General features: G+C 35.8%; 1 protein-coding gene across 3 annotated transcripts in view; it reads left to right on the plus strand.

Moving 5' to 3' along the window:
* Window positions 1–18,009, plus strand: part of EFCAB11 (EF-hand calcium binding domain 11) — a 171,360-nt gene that overhangs the window by 121,516 nt on the left and 31,835 nt on the right. The window contains exon 6 of one of the 3 annotated variants that reach the window (XM_074235535.1): window positions 6,595–16,589. The exons of the other annotated variants lie outside the window; for them this stretch is intronic. Coding sequence (XP_074091636.1) covers window positions 6,595–6,781 — 187 coding nt within the window. The 3' untranslated portion in view covers window positions 6,782–16,589. Of the gene's footprint in view, window positions 1–6,594; window positions 16,590–18,009 lie in introns of those variants that run through there. 3 annotated transcript variants of the gene reach the window in all.

Genomic DNA, 18,009 nt, shown 5'->3' on the forward strand with positions numbered 1-18,009 from the left:
GATATCCTGTTTTTTGTGGGGATCTCTTTCTGGGGGAGATCAGTGGATTCTCTCAATTTCTATTTTACCCTCTTCTAGGATATCAGGGCAATTTTCCTGTAGAAGTTCTTTAAAAATGAGATCAAGGCTCCTTTCCTGATCATGACTTTCAGATATCCCAATAATTTTTAAATTATCTTTCTTGAATGTGTTTTCCAGATCAGTTGTTTTTTTTAATGAGATGTTTTACATTTTCTTCTAATTTTCATTCATGGTGTTGAAGTATTGTGTCTTGATTTCTCATAAAGTCATCAGCTTCCTTTAGCTCCATTCTATATCTGAAGGATTTGTTTTCCTCAGAGAAATTTCTTCTCTCTTTTTCCATCTGGCCAATTCTGCTTTTTAAAGCATTCTTCTCCTCAATAAGTTTTTGAACTGTTTTATCCATTTGACCTAAGATGGTTTTTAACATGTTATTTTCTTCAGCATTTTTTTTGAATCTCCTTGAATAAGTTGCTGACTTCATTTTCATGTTTTTTCCTTTATCTCTTCCATTTCTTTTCCCAATTTTTCTTCTATCTCCCTTACTTGATTTTTCAAAATCTTTTTTGAGCTCTGTCATAATCTGAGCCCAAGTTCTATATTTCTTGGATTCTTTAGATGCAGAAGCTTGTACTTCCTCATCTTCAGATTGAGTATTTTAATCCTCCATGGGATCATAGACAAAGTATTTGTCAATGGTCTGGTTCCTCTTTTTTTACTCTGATTACTTATTTCCCTAGCCTGGTTTTTAGGGTGTTTTCCTGAGCTTTTGAGTATTATCAGGACCCCCTTCCAAGGACCTCAGTGTGTGATGTTCTGACTGCTCTCCTGGTCTGTGAATGACCACAAGCTTACCCATATGCCGTGGAGCTGGGGAGGGGGGGTGCCTGTTCTTTGGGGAGGCCTAGACTGCAACAAGGATCTGAATGTGGTCAGTGCTGTTCCAGGGACAGAGGATAGACCTCATTAGTCTCCCTCCCCTACCTTCAGGGGGCTGAGCACTCAGGGTGTAGTTGCCTGGAGGGTCCTACTTGCTGGTTCCTGCTTCTGTTTCCTGGATCTGGGCTCACTGACTGCCACAATTACCCTGAGGGCCTGTACTTCAGGCTCGCTCTGACAGAGGTCTCCCCACTGATACTCCAAGTTGTGCCCAGTGCTCCCCAGGGTGCAGGTCAGGAAACTGCTTCTGCTGCCAAGAACCACGGCTCCCAGGCATTCTGGGGCTATTCCCAGGATATTGAAGTTTCTTCACTCTGGCGGGCCACCCCTCTAACCCCATGGAATGGAGTTTCCCCATTATTTTCCAGGTTACCTGGATCTTTCTGTGGGTTCTGTATCTTAAAATTTTAGTTAGAGTCATATTTTTAAGATTTTTGAAATATTTTGGAGAGAGAACTTAGGAGAGGCTCGTCTCTTGCCTCCATCTTGGGTCGCCCCCCCCCATTGATGTTTCTTAAAGTATAATTATTCTTCAGGTGGAAACTAAATATCTTTGACATCAAACAAGTTAACTCTTTAGGAGATTATATATTGTTTAAGCATACTAAACATTATCTTAGCAACAAACCTGAATTAGAGACCTGAAAAGAGTGAATTTCAGGGAATTATAGCTCACATTTACATAACATTATCCCCAAATTGTAGACTTTTTTAAAACTGAAACTCAAAAAAAATGTAGACAGTCATACTTTTGAGAACTCTTTTATGATTTAAACCTAGAATTTCCAATTCCAAATTGCCACAGATCCACCTTGCTTCATTCTTTCTAGATACTGAGAAGAGAGTAAACAGAGATACAGACAGAGGCAAAAAAAGGGAAAATTTATTGTTTACTGTGTCAAGCACCAAGGATACAAATACATGCAATACAGCATCTGTCATCAAAGAGGGCATGATAATCCCATTCATATGGGGGAAGTGGATTGGAGGCATGGTTCAGGTCATGATGAGACAAAACCTCACTTTTTGGAACCCAGTTCCACAACTAGGAAATAGAATTTGGATGCTCACCAAAGTGGTGCTACTAGGAAACAGTCTTCGAGGAGAGGATTTAAGAAAGCACGAACAAAGTTAATAGAAAATTTATTAGTACATAGCTGAAGGGCTGAAATGACCATGGTAAGAAAATCCAATGAATCAGATACTCAGAGACATTTAGGATTCTGTAGTTCAAGCCAATAGCATCTCCAGATGGCTCATCATTTCCATTGTTGTGGGTATCCTTGTGGTTTAGCAATTTGACATGAAGAAGAAGGTCTCCTTGCCCTCTATTCTAGGTCAGTCCTAATTCAGGTCATTTCAGTGATTCAGTTTCAAGGTTAAAGTGAAATGAAATCCTCCCAGACAGACCATAAAAAATGACCATTTAGAACAAAGGATTAAAAAGCTTCAGTTAGGAAAAAAGATATTGTTCCCTGCTACCTCCACTTTCCCCAGGACAGCACTGCAACAGAAAGAGGTCTTCCTTAGCTTTCAGTATTCTGCCAAATCTTAGGAACTTCTCATAAGCTGAGTTTTACATATATATAAATATATGTGTATGTATATATATATATACATATACATATATATACATATATATATATATATATATATATATATATATATATATATATATATATCATGAGGCTTGTACGCAAGACAAAAAAAATCTCAAAGATGGCCTCCTTGCCTCAGTAATAGGAAATCACAGCAGCCTATGTAATAATGAAGCAATGTATAATAATATCTAGGCTACCATTTGTATAATGCTTTAAGGTTTGCCAAGTTCAGTAATATCCTGAGAAGTGGGTATTATTATTGTCCCCCAATTTACAGATGAGGAAACTGAGACTGACAAAGTAACTTATACAGGATCACACAGTAAAATAAATACACCTCCTATCATGTCTTCCTTGTAACTCTAGGAGCCAAGTCTGCCAGAAAGATGCTCTTGAAGACTTACTGAAAGAATTCAACTCTCGGGGTGGCTAGGTGGCGCAGTGGATAGAGCACCAGCCCTAGAATCAGGAGTACCTGAGTTCAAATCTGGCCTTAGACACTTAATAATTACCTAGCTGTGTGGCCTTGGGCAAGCCACTTAACCCCATTGCCTAGCAAAAACCTAAAAAAAAAAATTCAGATCTAAATTTTGATGAAAATATTATAAATTTATCACTAGCTATATGGGAAAGAAGAAGCATATCCTCTAATCTAAGAATTATTGAGTCTGAACTTGCCCAAGTCATCATTTTGCAGGATATTATAATGATCCTCTAGTCCAACAGATACTTTTAAGAAAAAAATCACCACTGCATCATAACTTGAGGGTCTCCATTGAGAGGAGTCCCACTGACTTCTGAGGGAGCCTACTCCCCTTATGAATAATGTCAGAAAGGTTTTCCTCATAACGAACCTGAATTTGCTTCTTTAAAACTTCCATTTACTATTTCCTAGTTTTACCCTCATGGTCCAAACAAAGTAAGTAATCTATTTTCCAAACAAAGTCCAACAGATGTTTAAAGATCCCTTTTTATGACTTGCCTTGAGACTTCTCCAAGTTATTTTTAAAAAGTACAGTATGATGCCTTAGATTCAAGGATATCTATATCCAATATTCCATACTCCTGGAAAATATTAGCTTCTGAGAGACATTATGACCTAACAGAATGCTTGACGTTGGATTCAAGATGATTTGGATTCTAATTCTGACTTTTCACATGTACTGACTGTAACCTTTGGCAAGTCACAACCTCCCAAGGCTTACGATAGTTCAGCAAGAGATTGAGTTGCAGAAGATTTTTCTGCGTTGTTAAATGAAGTTTCCATCCTAAGAGCTCCCCCTAGCCACGAAATCACAAATCCATCTCCCCCTCCAAAAAATTTCTGTGCACCATTTTGCATTAGATGGAGCATGATGAATAAGAAGCTGCAGCTATACCAAGGAAAAATGCTGCCTTATCTTCTTATTGTTAAGTCATTTCAATCATATCCAACTCTTTATCCAACCCCTGTTTGGGGTCTTGGGAAAGACACTAGAATGGTTTGCCATTTTCTTCTCTGGCTAATTTTACAGATGAGAAACAGACAAACAGGGTCAAGGTACTTGCTCAAGGTCACACAGCTAGTATGTGTCTAAGGCTGAATTTAAACTCAGTCTTCCTGATCCACTAAGATATCTAGCTGTCACCAGATGTCCTATCCACCAAGATCAATTATGGAGTACTGAAATAGAGACTCATTGCCTAGTGTCTTATCTCAGTGGCCCTGATTTGGGGGGGAGTACATATTAATAAATTAATGAGTACTCAATTGCATCCCTTCCATGTCAGAATGTTTCCCAAGGCCTTTTGGGAAAATTTAGTAATATCAAAGATAGAACAAATGCCAAGGTTTCCAAAGTAGCCAGTCTGCTTCTACCTACAAGAGACATATTGGAAGAGATAATGGAGTAGCAAGTGCTTTGAAGATTGCAAAGAAGTATAAGAATATGACTGCTTATAAATAAGTGTATTTATATATGTTACCTGGACAAAACTTCAAATGAAAAATTCAGACACAGACATAATATGAATGTGAATGAAGATATATAGTCCATATGTTTAGTACTCTTAAATGCCCTGTTTTTATGTTGTTTATATCCAGTTTTTCCCCCTTTTGTTTTTTTAGTTGACCACATGGCTAGGCAAAATTAATTCAGAAAATACATCAGATCAAACTGAAGTTTTCTTTTCCATTTAGACTTTAGTATAGATGATCACATGTCATGAAGTCTCTGATTAGTAATTCACTGTTTTTGATTCTAAGTTTCTCAGATGTGGTCTGAGTTCTCTGGGTCTTTTTTTTTTCCTTCAAAGGGATATATTTGCCAGTTCTGGCTTTTATTATTCATTGTACATTCTTTACTTCTTTCTTGTGCGACTTATTCACATTTTGATTCTAACCTGATAACACCACAATTAAAATTTTGGATTTCATTTTTCTCCTTGACAAACATTAAATAATTCTTCTCTCTGTTGTTTTTTTTTTTACTTTAAATAGCTGTACCTTTTTCTTTACTTTGATAGATCTGTACCTTTATAGGTTTGTATGGACCTTCCCTCTTTGCAGATTGCAACCACTCCATTTCTTCTTCAAAATTCCCATCCATGTCCTTCATGACATCCTCAGAGTACTTACTCCAGGCAATTTCTCTTGTTTTTATAATATCTTGAAGGTACTACCATTAATAGTGATTTTAGCTAACATTTATATAGTACCTACAGTTTACCAGGTACTATACTAAGGTATACTAAGTACGAGGTACTATACAGCCATTATCTCATTTAGTCCTCACAACAATCATGGGTTTTCTTATTATCCCCATTTTACAGTTGAGGAAGCTGAGGCTGACAGAGATTGCAAGTTTCCCAGGGTCACATAGATATGAAGTGTCCGAGGCTGGACTTGAACTCAGGTCTTCCTGACTTAAGTTGTCCATCTGCAGTGACTCCCTCTGATACCATGATTTGCCCGTTTCCTTTTTGAAACCTCTGGTGCATTATTCACACTCTTCATGTCATTTTCTCACTAAGACCCACTAATTGGAGCCGTTCAGTGGTGCAGCAGAAGAAGCTCTGGCCCTAGAATCCGGACGACCTGAGTTAAGATCTGAACCTCAGACGTGTGCTAGCTGTGAGACCCTGGGCAAGTCACTTATCCTCGATTACCTCAAGAAAAAAAATGATCAGCCCCGTGAATGTGCTATAGAAGGATGAAACAAGCATTTAAGTATTATTGTGCTTGGCCCTGGCTAAGCCCTTTACAAATATCCCAAGTTGATCCTCATAACAACCCTGGGAGGTAGGTGCAATTCTTATCCCCATTTTACAGTTGAGGAAACTGAGGCAGACAGAAGGCAAATGACTTGCCAGGATCACACAGCTAGGAAGGTCTTCCTGTCTCCAGGCCCAGTGCTCTATCCATCATGATACCACTGAGTTGCCTCTATTGCACTCACCATGTCATTCCATTGACCTTTTGGGATACTATAATATTGATTCTTTGTAGACAGTAATGTTGCAAGAATATCAACCTTATTCTGTCCCTGGGGAAAAAATATGCATTAACAAAGTAGCATTTTGTAGTGGCAAGTATCTTAGAATCACTAAAAAGGGCTATGCAGCTTCCCAAATGAAATGCAGCCCACTTTCAGAAACACATCCATAAAAGCTTAAGTGTAAACCCCTCTTTTAAAAATCAAATTCATTTTTCACTTTATTCAACTTGGTTTGACCCAAATTATTTACAATAAAAGGAAAGATGATTGACTCCCTTTTAAAATGTGATTTTAAATATAGTACATACTACAATCATCACATAGTATCAATTTTTCCTTCCTCTAAAGCATTTTCAGCATCAGGATATACTGCTGCCCCTTCTTCGTAAACACTATTCTCTTTCATTTATTCTTAGCCCCTTCATTTGGCATTATTTTGTTGTTTCCTTGGTTTCAAATTTTATCTCTTTATGTGAACTGGGAACCAAAGCCTTTCATTTGACGGGTGATCTTGTGCATTCTGGAAGCTCATACATGTAATCGTGGAACAAATATAGCAGCTGGAAGAACTCTTTCCTGAACAAAACCCAAGTGGGACATTTGGGTGTAAGCCAAGATTTTAGCAGCCACAGCAGTAGAAGTACAAAGACTGGCTACATTACAATGCCAACAAATCACTCCTGGACTGATAGAAATGTCCTGCAGGTAATGACCAGACAGAGGGTTGGGACCTCACACGTTTAATTGCCTGACCACAAAATAAAGTGTTTACTGTAACCTTCCCTTGTCCCTACACCAAATTAATTGCCTTGATGTGACTAAAAGTCGCATTAAGAGTAAAGCATCAAGGTGACTCAGTGGAAAAGATTAATTTTTTTTTAAAATTGGAGGCTTTTCCATAGGAATGTAAGTCTATCTTGCTTAGGCAAGGTAACCAATATCTTGGTACCTTGGGTTTCATCCAGTAATGAGGACAGCAAAAGAAAAATCTTAACTCAAGAATGTCGGGAAAGATTTAACTAATACAAACAGCTAATATAGAAGAAACATAGCAAGAGCAAGAAAAGTAGCACAACACAGGAAGAGACCTCAAAAATCTTTGAAGACAAGCATTCAGTCCCTCAGCCTGTTTAACTAATTTTAGCAATTTAACTTTTCCAATCCTCAGTTTTCTTCCTCTGAAAAATGGAAATACTAATACTCCTATTATCTACCTCCCAGGGTTATGAAAAAAAGCAATTAGTAAATAAAAAAGCCACATATAAATATGAGGGACTGCTTGGTGGCACAGTAGGTAGAGTGCCAAGCCAGTCATCATTATTAGCAGTGTGACTCTGGGCACTTCAATTTTTCCATGATATCATGACTTGCCCATCTCCTTCTTGAATCATATAGAGCATTAATAACACCTTTCATGTATCTTCTCACTTTGATCCACTAATTGTGGCAGCTAGGTGCCTCTGTTTCCTCATCTGTAATATTATCTGGAGAAGGAAATGGTAACCTCATTCTTAGTTCTGCCATGAAAACCCACAAAGTTCAAAACTGAACTGACTGAACGACAATATATAAATGTGATTCTAGGGTAACAATATTTTGTTTTTGTCCTTCATTCTTAAATAAGACCACAATATCAGGGAGGTGATGCCATGACAAGCACACAAATTGACTTTGAGTATGAGGGGAGCTATGCTAAGTTACCAGCCTCACTTTCTCCTCCAGAGTCATCTGGGTCCAGTGGCCAGATATGAATCAGGATGACTGGAGATGACCCTGGATACGAGGCAATCAGGGTTAAATGACTTGCCCAAGGACACACAGTTAGAAAAGTCCAGTATCTGAGGCTGAATTTGAACCAAGGTCCTCTTGACTCCAGTTCCAGTGCCACCTAGCTGCAGGATAATAATATGTAAAGAACTTACTTTCAGAGGTGAGTTTTAAAGCATATTAGCAGCAAAAACTTTATCAGCTGAGATTTCTTGAGACTTTTTAAAAAACTGGTTTGGTGGTATTATTTGAAAGAAAGATGAGTAGAATCCTATGTGTTACATCATTCAGCTATCAGAATTGTTTTGAGAAGACTCACTGTAACAAAATACTTCTTTTCAAGTGTAAGAACATTATGCTGATGCATTTGTTCTTCATAGTTCAGATGTGGGACCAGAGTGGGGTGGGCAGGAAAAACAGTTATAAAAAAATAAAGCCATTTCCATATAAATAATAGAAGCAGTTGCCCAATGGGAAGAATCACCTGAAAACCATATTTTTTCTTCTAAGTTCAGTTAGTGCTTAGTGAAAACTTTTCAAAACATCTAGTCTTGCCCTTTACATGCTGAAGTTGTCCGCTTTGATATTCAAATGATCTATTTGCAAAGGTCTTGCTGAAGTCTTGTAGTTGGATGAATTCCTGAGAAATTCTGAACACTGATGGAGGCAAAATGAATGAATAAGTGGTGCTTAGAATGCAAGATATTGGACAGTGATTCCCGCTTATGTCCATTTGTTCAGATTTACTTCCATTTCTTTTTTTCTTACCAGAGCACAAGAGGAAAAGTGCATATTCTGAAAGCATTTTTCAGCTTGTCCTTGTAAGAGATTTTTTTTATATTGAACCTTGACCACTTATGCCACATTGTCCTTATTAGACTGTAACTAATTTAACCAGCAATATGGGATTACCACCAATTGTGCTCATCTCTATTTACCAAGTCATTAATTTCTCCTGAGTAACTCAAATCCATCATTATTTTCTTTTGTTGTTTACTTTTATGTTCATCTACAGTGATGTCATAAGCATTACAGCCTCCCTGGGTTTAAAAAAAATCTATTTATTAAGAACAAATTTATTGCTTCATTGATTTACATATTCAAAATGCAGAGAACCACAAATTAAAAGTATTGCTTTCCGATTTTAAAAAGCATAGATGCCATTCTTTCTAAATGTATTTATCTTACATAATTAACACTCAAGATTCAAAGACTGGTTGATTTCCTTGTTTATTTTTATGTATGATGGTAATGATGATGATAAGATTTGATTCCTGGAGTCTAATGGTTAGCAAGCTTATTCATCTGATCCTTTTTTCTGAGGTCATATCATCTGTAAGGTGAAAAAATTTCTTCAATGAAATTGCGAATTCATCTTGCCAATGCATTTGCTATGAGATAAACTGATTTTATTATGAGTTTACAGATTTTTCTTAGTTATTTATTGTATCCAAGACTTAAGTTTTTTTCCCCAGGTTTATATGTTTTATCAACCTCACAGGACAGTTGTAGACAAGTCCTTTCTATCTCTATAACACCATGTAACTGTATTTTTGTGATAATGACAATTATGTAACAAAGAAGTTTATAATGGAAATATTTTAAAATTTTATCCCATGATGGCCATTACCTTATAAAATATTCATCTCTAGGCATCTTTTTAAACTAATATAAATTCAAAGAAGATGTAATAGTTCTGTTTTATATATATAGAATTTCTAAACATTGCTTGGCTGACATTGAGATACTGATTATGCATATCTGTGTGTATAAGTTTTAATTGCTACTACTGTTTCCTGAATCTTATACATTTAAAATCCCACTCTTTGGCCTTAGCAGTTTGATAGAATCATGCCAGCTGATCCAACTGACTTCTCAATGCTTCCTGGCTTTGCATGATAGTCATTCTCTCTCATAGCCATTATGACCTATGTGGTTTTGTGTTCCATTTGCCCAACTTCATTTAATAGTTTTTCTTGATAGGATATGCTATCTGTGTGAACCTGGACTTGTCATTTAACCCTATTTGCTTCAATCCTTCCTCTGTAAAATGGGCTGGACAAGGAAATAGGAAACTACTCCAGTATCTTTGCCAAGAAAACCCCAAATGGAGTCAGGAAGAGTCATACAAGTCTGAAATGACTTAACAACAAAAGTCATTTTCTTGCTACTGAAAGTTCCTACTGTAAAGTAGGCAGCAGAGGGTCAGTTGAATAGTGTAATGAATCCGCAAAAGCTTTTGTTAAGTGTCTCCATTCTCCCAGTCCTCCAGAATAAAACCCTTCTAGTTGGGCAAAGAAAGAACAGGTAATCAAATTGCAGGTCATATAATACTTATGCATTGATAAATTCCATATTCCACAGCAAGGATATCAAATCATTCAATACTGTAGGCTCTTTACTGGAAGGCCAAATACTGAAGCTGAAGCTTAAACACTTTGACCACATAATGAGAAAGTAAAACTGATTGGAAAAGATTCTGATGATGGGAAAAATTGAAAGCAAAAGGAAAAGGGGATGACAGAAGATAAAATGGATTGACTGTGTCATGGAAATTATGAACATGAGTTTGAACAGACTTCAAGGGGTAGTAGAGATACAAGGGCCAGACATGCTACAAGGGGTCATGACAGCTCAAACATGATCAAACAACTGAACAACAACATTCCAAATGCATGATTCAATGTTGAATTGAGCAAGTAAAAGATCTCTTCCTTATCACTATAAATTTACAAATATAAATATTGATATATATGTATATATGCATATACACAAGACATAATTATATAGATTTCATACAGATAAAACTCATGATAGTAAAGATAATGTAAATAGGTCCATTCAATCTCTTTAAAGTTCACATACAAAGAAACTTTTTTTTGGCATTGTTCAAATTTCCAATTATATCTAATATAGTACTTGTTGCAGCATAAGTCCATTGAGAGAAAAAAATATAATAGGTTATTTTCAGAACAAATATGACTATAAGCAACAGAAATAATATAGCTATCTTAAAAGAAATATAACAGATTATTTGCTAAACTGTTTTACCACACTGTTGTATTTTGTTCTTATACATCCTGGTAATTTAACAGAAAGGGAAAAAATGAACTACATTCTCTAAGAATTAGCTTTTTTTTCTACTCTAGGAAAAAAAATAGAAGGTAATTTATTGTTTTATTCTGGAAAACAATCTGAAATCATGTTAGACAAGGCTACTAAGCTATTCATGCCCTTTGTCTCTGTAATCCCACTACTGTAACATTCCCCCAAGAAAGTAAAAGACAAAAAGGATGTATATTTGCCAAAATTTTCATAGCAGATTTTTGTAGTAGCACAAATCTAGAGGAAAGTAAATAAGTGCCTATTTATCAAGGAATGGTTGAAGAAATTGTGGCATATGAAAATCATGGACTATTATTTTACCATAAGAAATAGTGAATATGAATTCAGAGAAATTATCACTAGTACTTTCAGATGTTAAAGAACTTTCCTTATAAGAACACTATTAAGTAGATAGTACAATTAGAGAAAGAGACGTGAGGCTTAGAGGTAAAGTAATTTATAGTTATCTGGCTACAAAGTATAAATTAAGAAACTGGAATTGAACTCCAAGCTCCTGTCGCCATATGTAATATTCTTTCTACTGAACCACGATGCTTGGATTTCTGTATTTGACAAAATCTCATCTTATTTCTTAAGGACAAAGTATAGAAATTTGATTTAGATAATGGTCTCATTATTTGATTTCAAAACTAGTAGAATTACTAGAATCAAAATATAATTTCTATGAATCAATGTCAACCATGGACAAGCTACTGGGCATCAGTTTTCTTGCCTATATAATGGGTTTTTAACTGCCTTGAATTACCTAACTCAGAAAGGTATCAGGAGGAAAAAATATTTTGGTAATTCAAAAAATACTCTATGAACTCAACATATCATTATTGGCTTCTCTAAGAACCTTTCACTAGCTGTTCAACATTATAAGATGGTGTTCATGGCTTCTCTATGCTATGCCATAATAATATAGTCTCTAGCAGGTTCTAACAAACTAAATAGATCTAGAGTCCAGGAATGGTAGCAAACTATCTACTGCTTGTGGACCATCCCAGTTCAGTGCAAAAAAAAAAGTTCAGCAGTAGCAGGTACACCACTAAGAAATTAATTTTTTGTACATGCCTTCCCTTGGATGATAGATTGTCTCTTAAGTGACTGATAAAGTAAGGAAAAGCTGCTAAGAAAGTTTTTAGAACATCTTTATACATTATCTTGACTGCTAATAGCCAAAGTGTGAGGAATCAACTAGTTGATGCTTATTAAAGAACTGAACCACATCCATATTGACACTCTTACTATAAATGGTGCCAGGAGACATTAAAATGTTGCAACTAAACAGAAAAAAAAAAGGTTAGAGAGATTCTCTTTAAAAAAATAAAGGAATTGGTGAAGTTGGTTTCATCATAGATTCAAAGGCAACAAGCAACAACATGTCCCCTAACACTTGGACAGATCGTCGTAGAGTGCTCTTAATGAGCATAAAGAAAAAGACTACCATGATGACAATTGTAGTTTATGTGGCAACCTCTATGATGGGGCAAAAAGTAAAACTATTTTATGAGAAAATTGACAAAAATTGTCAAAAAAAGACAATATGTACCTGAATAGAGAGACTCAGTGAATGACTTAGTTGTATAGGACAGCAAAGAGTAAAAGAATATTTTGGAAAATGTGATCTGAGATTAAGAAATAAAATTGACTAAAGGCATAGTTGATATCTGAATAATCTACTTCTCAATGGGCATAAAAGACTTCTTATCTAGGTAGGATTTATTTTCAAACAAGACATCTGTGCTGATCAAACCATTGACCAATTAAGAATCAAAATCAGAACTAATTTAGAAAAAAAACTTTAAGATGAGAATACACTCATTCAGTTACAAGAATTCCACCCTGATATACCTATAAAGGCTGTTGATTCATTTAAAAAAACTGAGATATCACTATTTTAAAGATGTTCATAGTTATAAATTTAATCGTTGCAAAGACAAAAGAGCCCAGCAATTATCTCAAGCAGCAAATATTTTCTCACCTTACCAACTCGTATGGCAGCAAGATCATTTTGGTAGAATTTAAGGCTTTTTGCAAATGATGGGTTGTGCCACACAAAACCAAGAAAGACAATGAAGGGAAAAACCAAGACTACTGAAAGCTTAATGTGAGATCAAACTAGATTGTTCCCAAAGTTTTTATCAACTGAAAATGGTATATCAAATAAACATGAAATGGATCAGATTTGCATCTGATTTGCCACTGCTTTTAGTGCAATATCCTCTCATTACTGATAGTGAAATTCTTGTATTTAGATACTCCTTCATTTCTCAATTATTACATATAGAAGTAGAAATGTCTCTAACAAAAAGAAGTCAGGAAAAATGAATGAAGCTGGCCAAATACATACTGAAGGAACCTGCTGGAGATGACAATTTTAAAAGCATGTAGAACTTGATTTTCAAGTTATCTCTTATAGGAGGGAAGAAGGGAGAGAGGTAGGGAGGGAGAGATAGAGCACACAAAAGAGTGAAAATATTATCGATGATATTATTAGAGAAATATTCAGCCTCCAATCCATATTTCTACTTTCTCATCTCTATAAAAACATATGAAAAAGATTTATGGGGGCGGCTAGGTGGTATAGTGGATAAAGCACCAGCCTTGGAGTCTGGAGTACCTGGGGTTCAAATCCAGTCTCAGACACTTAATAATTGCCTAGCTGTGTGGCCTTGGGCAAGCCACTTAACCCCATTTGCCTTGCAAAAACCTTAAAAAAGAGATTTATGCCCATCTTGAAATCCCTAAATGTGTTTTCACATTTGGGTTTCTAGAGGTGACTGTGACAAATCTCATCTACACAATTACACAATTGTCTGAGGAATAAACAGAATTCAAGATTCTGCTGTTTGTTATTTGTTGAATACCCCCAAAAAAGCCTTTGACATGGTAGGACAAGATGAAGCTTCAAATCCTCTTCTCTTAAAACTTGCCTTTTATTAATGTGTTATGGTCACATATGAATAAAATGTTCTCAAAAGAATTACAAGATATTAACAACCATATATATGAAAAAGTACTATAAATCACTACTAAGATAAATATGAATCAAATTGATCCTAAAGTTTTACTTCACACCCTGCAGATTGGCAAAGATCAAAAAGATAAAAATAGTCTATGTTGGAGATAGATATACCAGTACATTATTGGTGTAGTGAGAATAAGTGCAACTTTTTTGAAAAGCAGTGTGGAATTTTGCAAATAAAGTGACTAATAAATCCATACCCTTTGACTCAGAAATTCTTGATAATGGCCAAGGAAACCATTAATAATTTTTAAAAGTATTCATTTGTACTTTTGTGATAGGAAAGACTTGGATATTAGTATCCACTTAGCAAGAGGATAAAATTTTCTAACTCAAAATAGGGAATAGGAAAGGTACAACATAGAGAGGTTTTGAAATGTGGAATAAAATGAAAAGAGAACTAAAAGCAAAAGGGGGGGGGCAATAGCAGCCTTGAATAGAATGGTTTGAATAGTTACTACAGGGAGTGTGATAGAAATCAATAAGGGAAAAGTGAAAAGATTGCTGTGGACTAGTGCTGGCCAGTTAAGTTGAATAGCAAAAATTTGTTAGATTCCATCCTGAACGTTACATGACTTCCTTTACCAGCATACACGGGCATACAACAGAAAAGGCATCCCAGGGATGGACTTTTCAAGGTATGAATGCTGTGACAGGACTAATATCTACTAGTGTTTACCTCAACATGAGGGAGGTCTAAACACTCCTTTTTTCCCCTCCTCTGGCAAGGATTACCTTTCCTTAATAGGAGACAAAACTGTGCCCAGTATGTGATTGACCCTTGCTTCCTGCCAAAGCTTCTTGGTCACTTAAGGACAAAAATTCCAGCTAGGTGGATTCTAGGTTCCTCATATTTGGTAAATGTCAAAATCCACACAAATTGCTATACTCTAATGACCTGTTGATCAGACTCCTTTCCATAAGCTCTGTATAGAAAACCATCTACCCAAGGACTCTTGTATCCCTACTGTAAATCTAAGATGTGCTCCTTTTGTTAATTTTTCAGTGATGCCTTATTTCATCCGAATTCTGTTTCATCACCATACCCAAACTAGGGGAATGCCAATATTAGGCCTGTTCTTCACATCAGCAGTAAGACAAAGGCATAAGCAATTCCATAGTAAAAGATACTATCAGAACTGTGAAGAGAGGAGAGACCAGAGTAGGTACTATGATCATCAATGGATGTTTGGATAGGTATCATATGAGAAATGTACTGTCTCCTACATTTGCCAAATTTGTATTCTGTAGCTACCTGTCCAATTCCCAACCTTTACAGTCTCTTTTTAATAAATAATACCTATCTTGAACAATGACATATGTTGAGGATGATATTTCTGTGATTCCATCTGTCCATACAAAACAGCTTTAGTAGCCGTCTGTGTTATGCTATCCTAATGAATTATTTTATAATTAAACAGATGGAAAAAAATCTAGTTAGTACAAGAAGAGAGGAAATCAACAAAATTCAATAGGAAGTCATGAGTTTTAGTTATATATGTGTGTAGTTTAGCTTTGGTAATAAGAAAATGGGATTATAACAGTCTCTTTTATTCTTATCTAACAGTATGAAAATTTTCTTTTTTTTAAGATTTTTCTTTTGAGTTTTACAATTTTTCTCCTAATCTTACTTCCCTCCCCCCACCCCCACAGAAGGCAATTTGCCAGTCTTTACATTGTTTCCATGGTATACACTGAGCCAAATTGAATGTGATGGAAAGAAATCCTATCCTTAAGGAAGAAACATAAAGTATAAGAGATAGCAAGATCAGACAATAAGATACCAGAGTTTTTTCCCTAAGTTAAAGGTAATAGTCCTTGGTCTTGGTTCAAATTCTACAGTTCTTTCTCTGGTATTCTCCATTGTAGACAGCTCCAAATTGTCCCTGATTGTTACACTGATGGAATGAGCAAGTCCAACAAGGTTGATCATCACCCCCCCCATGTTGCTGTTAGGGTGTACAGTGTTTTTCTGGTTCTGCTCATCTCACTCAGCATCAGTTCATGCAAATACCTCCAGGCTTTCCAGAATTCCCCTCCCTCCTGGTTTTTTGTTGGGGTTTTTTGTTTGTTTGTTTTTTTAGTTTTTGCAAGGCACTTGCCCAAAGCCACACAGCTAAGTAATTATTATGTGTCTGAAGCCAGATTTGAACTCAGGTACTCCTGACTCCAGAGCTGGTGCCCACTGTGCTACCTAGCCGCCCCACCCTCCTGGTTTCTAATAGAACAATAGTGTTCCATGACATACATATACCACAGTTTGCTAAGCCCAAATGAAGAACATTTACTTGATTTCCAATTCTTTGCACCACAAACAGGGCTGCTATGAATATTTTTGTACAGGTGATGTTTTTACCCTTTTTCATCATCTCTTCAGGGTATAGACCCAGTAGTGGTATTGCTGGATCAAAGGGCATGCACATTTTTGTTGCCCTTTGGGTGTAGTTCCAGGCTGCTCTCTAGAAAGTTTGGATGAGTTCACAGCTCCACCAACAATATATTAGTGTCCTAGATTTCCCACAACCCTTCACAATGATTGTTGTCCTTTCTGGTCATATTGGCCAGTCTTGAAAGGTGTGAGGTGGTACCTCAGAGAAGCTTTAATTTTCAGTTCTCTAATAAGTAATGATTAATGATTTAGAGCAGTTTTTCATGTGACTATGGATAACTTTGATCTCCTCATCTGTAAATTGCCTTTGCATATCCTTTGACCATTTGTCAATTGGGAATGGCTTTTTTTTTAAATTTGACTCAGTTCTCTGTATATTTTAGAAATGAGTCCTTTGTCAGAAATACTAGTTGTAAAGATTGTTTCCCACTTTACTACATTTCTTTTGATATTGGTTACAATGGTTTTGTCTGTGCAAAAGCTTTTTAATTTAATGTTATCAAAATCATCTAGTTTGTTTGTGGTGATGTTCTCCATCTCTTCCTTTGTCATAAACTGCTTCCCTTTCCATAGATCTGACAGGTAAACTATTCCTTGATCTTCTAGTTTGCTTATAATATTGTTTTTTAGGTCTAAATCCTTTATCCATTTTGATCTTATCTTGGTATAGGGTGTGAGGTGTTGGTCTAATCTAAGTTTCTTCCAGTATGAGAATTTTCATTCAGGAAATATTTATTGAGCAAATCATGTATATACAACACCATACCAATCGCTGTGGAAGATAAAAAAAATAAGACAATCTCTCCCCTCAAGAAGCTTATCATCTAAAAAGAGACCTTCTACTTTAGATCCTTTAACAATTTTTCTTCTCTTTTAAAGTAAACTAACAGTACCATTAATAATTGCTATTTATTTAGCTTATGATTACTAATTACTATTTGAGTTGTCAGTGTTAAGTGCTTCCATTATTTAACATGTTTAGAAATTTCTAATTTGTATTATTCTTTTTCCCTTTTTTGCTTTGCTTACAACAAATGATTGTAGAAATAAAGCAGGGGTGGGGGAAAAGATGTTTCTTGTAAACATCAGTAGAGTAATTACAGGAGTAACTAGTAAAATTAGGTCTTGAATATTCTGTGTGTTTTAAGGACTTGTACAGTAGCTGCAGTTATATAGCCCGCTTCTTATTTTTTGTCCAAGATGCAAAATAATCAAAGGATTTTTATAATGCAATTCAAAAACTAATTCTAACATGTTTTAAACATTTTTAATGTTAAAAATTGTTTAGGGGCAGCTAGGTGGCACAGTGGATAGAGCACCAGCCCTGGAGTCAGGAGTACCTGAGTTCAAATCCAGCCTCAGACACTTAATAATTACCTAGCTGTGTGGCCTTGGGCAAGCCACTTAACCCCATTGCCTTGCAAAACCTGAAAAAATTGTTTAAAATGCTACAATTTTTTGTTAAATCTTTGCAGTTCATTGACTGAACTGATCCACTTTGGATATATCTTCATATTGTGCAATTTAAATTTTTTAGAATAAATTATTAGATGCCATGTCAGATAGAGCGCAATCAGTAAAAGATAAAATTGATCTGAATAAAGAGCCAGGGACAGGGGATGACTTTCTATGGAACTGACATTGTGTTGAGATTAGGGAAGTTAAGTAGCAGGTAATTCA

This window comes from Macrotis lagotis, chromosome 4 (assembly GCF_037893015.1).
Source record: "Macrotis lagotis isolate mMagLag1 chromosome 4, bilby.v1.9.chrom.fasta, whole genome shotgun sequence".
Taxonomy (NCBI): domain Eukaryota; kingdom Metazoa; phylum Chordata; class Mammalia; order Peramelemorphia; family Peramelidae; genus Macrotis; species Macrotis lagotis.